Here is a 3,804-nt window from a genome sequence, read left to right as displayed (position 1 = left end):
ATTTTTCGTAAAGATCGTGATGATGCCATCGCATCATCTGGCGGCGTAGCCATTATACTCGATAAAGGTATGGCGTGTCAACATCTACAACTACAAACGCCCCTAGAGGCAGTGGCCGTTCGAGCCATACTTCTAAACAAACTTATTACCGTCTGCTCTCTGTATATACCCCCGCACTATCATCTCCATAAACATGAATTGCATGCATTAATAGATCAATTACCCCAACCCTGTTTGGTTCTAGGAGATTTTAATGCACACAGCAACCTATGGGGTGACTCTCATTGCGATGTGCGAGGTCGACTGATTTCAAACTCTTGTGGCCAAAAAATCACCGCTGGACCCAAACTAACGTCGGCACCAGCTTCCGGAAGTGATCCGCTACCGATCAAGACCAGTCCCGACGCCAGGGACCCAGGACAAGGGTTTCTACGACCACAAGATTGCTAACCCTAACAAGTTCTTCAGCTGCTCCGTCTGGCCGAGAAACAGGTGCGCCGCAGCTACGAAGGTGCGCGGCGTCGCTGCCGCAGTCCCGGCTCCCGAGGACTTCGCCCAACGACTCGCATCCCCGTGAGATCAAGTAAGCGCAGCCCCTGCCCTCATTATGGAGGTAGTAGAGGTTGAGGGCACGGAAATAGCCCCCGAAGAAGTTACCGTTGAGGCAGGGTGGCTTGTCAGCCACCGTAAGCAACGACAGACTACGCAGGCATCATCCCTACCCATACATGGCTCCCTCCGTGCAACAGCAAGCGCACGCACCAAGAGTACCCAGCAGTCCGCACTACGCCCACGCGCACCACGGCAACCACGACTTCCGAAGAACGATATCAAGATCGTCATACGCCCAAGAGACGGTTTCAACGTGTCCAAACTAGGAGACGCCCAGATACGCGACTCAATACTACAGATCACGGGCATTACAACCAAAGAAGCAGAGGACGACATTTACCGCTCATGCACGGATAATAACGTCATTGTAGTTAGCACGCCAATCATGTCTAACGCCGAAAAATACTGCCGCATCCGCAGCCTCCCCATCGGAGCAGTCCGCTACGCAGCCACAGCATACGTCACACCGCCGGAGGACACAGCCAAAGGAGTCATACATAACATCCCTGCATATGACACAGAAGAAGACATTACCAACAGTCTCGTTTACAAGAAGAACCCTACGATTCTGCAGGCCCGACGAATGGGCAGTACTAATTCAGTGCTCATCGTATTCGACGGAAAGCAAGTACCGTACCATGTCTACTACCGCGGAGCAGAATACAAATGCTATCTACATAAGAAGCGCATCGAGGTCTGCGACATCTGCGGGACCGTCGGCCACAGGGCCGATGTATGCCCCACTCCAACCCAGAAGAAATGCAAGAGCTGTGACACAGTAAATCCACCGGATGATCACCCCTGTCACCCTTGCTGCGCGCTCTGCGGCAAAGGCCACCCGACTGGCGATAAGTCCTGCCATCGCCGCTTCCAGACACCACACCTCCTACTCCAACGACGATGGCAACGCCTACGACTGGGACAGCAAGGAGCGGACCAGGAGACGGGGTCATCGACTTCAGCAAATGGAGACTCAGCTCTGCCAACACCGAAGCCGACACCACAACCGCAGGCTCCCGAACGCAGCAACTCACGCGGACGCAGTCGGTCTCGTGGACGCAGCCGCTCCCGAGGTCGCAGTCAGTCACAAGGACGCAGTCACTCTCGGAGCGGACCGGATTCAACACCACCGCAGCAGCAAGGAAACGCAAGCCTTCGAACGACAACAGTTAAAGTGCAAGACACACCCCCCAAGGTAAGCTGGGCCAGCATTGTCTCCCACACAGGTCACACCTCACAACCTATAGCAACCCCAGTGAACACAGTTAGCGACGGTACCATGCACAGCTTCATGCATGAGCTCCGATCCTTACGTGCTGAGATACAGGACCTCAAGACAGAAAACGCTAAGCTCAAATCACAACTTGCAGACACACAACCCAAACACTTACCATCAAATGCAGACATCCTTCCTGTCCCTGCAATAGATTGCCCGCACACCACCCAACAACCAACCCCGCACAAGCGCAAAGCTCTCGAACCAATCTCAACAGCGGCACCACCAGCATACACTTCAGAAGGAAATGTCAACTGTGAGGCCCTCACTGAGCTGCAACAGCGGATAGAACGCAACCTGAACGAAGCAATAGACTGTAAGCTTGCCACGTTGCTCGACGCCTCCATTGCAAATGCTCTCGAACGCGCAATGGACAACCTCCTTACTGCGAAACTAGAAACGCTACTACTGCCCAGAATTGAGCAAGCCTTTGCGGCAAGAGAACAACAGCGACAGGAAAACATGGACGACACGCGCAAAGTGTTTCAAGACATGGTCGCGACTCTGGCTCAAAATCACAACACCCGTTTGACAGAATTGGAAAACACCCTACTCCGTCCCAGAGCAGGTCCCCTAAAGAAGCCGTACTCGCGTCCCGACAAAGATGGCTGCGAGTAATCCAGAACGTGCTACCTACTGCATTTGGCAGTGGAACTGCCGGGGCTTCCGGCGAAAACGAGCACACTTAGAGCAATATATTACCTTTCTCGCACCACATACTTCCCCCGATGTTATCGCATTACAAGAGACCGGAGTAGCGGCTAAGCTGTCGGGATACGCGGCATACACCGCAGTTTGCGATGACAACCGCAGGCCCCAAGTAACCACACTAGTTAAGCGAAACATTCCGGTTATACAGCATCACACAGGCATTGATACAGCAGCCCACATTTTCCTGGAGATCATCCCGTCTGCAAGGCGCAAGCAGCAGAGTCTCTTCATCCTCAATGTGTACAGCAGCCCCAAACAACAACATAGGTTTCTACGACTTTTCACCAAAGCAGATCAAGTAGCTAGGGGAGCCCCCCTGCTCATCGTAGGGGACCTAAACGCCCCTGCGGTGGCATGGGGATACCCAATGGACTGCCGAAAGGGAAGACAACTATGGCTTGACGGACAGAATCTAGGTCTTACTCTTGTCACGGATCCAACTTGTCCCACCCGTATGGGAAACAGCGTTAGCAGAGACACTACTCCGGACTTAACATTCGCAAAACGAATTCCACAAGCAGACTGGATCAACACACAAGACAACTTGGGCAGCGATCACTATTTAATCCAAACAAAAGTTCCAGCGGGCCCGCGAAAGCCTAAGGGCCGTCAACTCCGCATAACGAACTGGGACGCTTTCCGGCAGGCCAGAGCCCTCACCTCTTTCTCGAGTACCCAACCCCCTTTCGAAGATTGGGTCGCATCCTTGCTGCAAGACGCGAACGAAGCCACTAAATTGGTGCCTGAGGAAGCTAATCTGCAGGAGGCAGATAGCAAGTTACTGCATATGTGGGAAGCCCTCGCCAGTCTGCAACGCAGATACAAACACAACAAGCTCAACCGAGCGCTCAGGAAACGTATTAGTACTCTCACCCTTCACATCGAAGACTACGCACGACAACTTACTCGTCAAAATTGGCACAGCACATGCGACAGCATGGAGCGGCAACCAAACCTGCCCAAAACGTGGAATATCCTCCGTTACCTCCTCGATCCGGCCAACAGCAAGAACACACAACAGCACAACTTGCAAAAAATTATTCACACCCATCCGGGCACGGACGCACAAGTTCTTCAAGAGCTGATAGACCGATACATAGGACCTCAACCTACTACACCCGCTCCAGCATACACAGGCACCGCTAACGACCACCTGGACGCGCCCATACAAGCAGCAGAAGTGCGGGAAGCCATCCTCGCACTCC

The 3,804-nt window shown here is 53.2% G+C and overlaps 1 protein-coding gene across 1 annotated transcript; it reads left to right on the top strand.

Annotated features, from left to right (window-relative positions):
* Positions 1 to 607: 607 nt before the first annotated feature.
* LOC142563345 (uncharacterized) lies at positions 608 to 2,506 on the top strand. Its single transcript, XM_075673906.1, has one exon. It carries the CDS (start codon positions 608 to 610, stop codon positions 2,504 to 2,506), a length of 1,899 nt encoding a protein of 632 aa, XP_075530021.1.
* Positions 2,507 to 3,804: the final 1,298 nt, after the last annotated feature.

Source organism: Dermacentor variabilis, chromosome 11 (assembly GCF_050947875.1).
Source record: "Dermacentor variabilis isolate Ectoservices chromosome 11, ASM5094787v1, whole genome shotgun sequence".
Taxonomy (NCBI): domain Eukaryota; kingdom Metazoa; phylum Arthropoda; class Arachnida; order Ixodida; family Ixodidae; genus Dermacentor; species Dermacentor variabilis.
Note: the sequence above shows the minus strand (reverse complement) of the source record. Positions and strands in the feature narration are given on the sequence as shown.

What these genes read in the sequence shown, in the direction of transcription:
- LOC142563345 (XM_075673906.1), top strand. Translation starts at nt 608, where the DNA reads ATGGAGGTAGTAGAGGTTGAGGGCACGGAAATAGCCCCCGAAGAAGTT.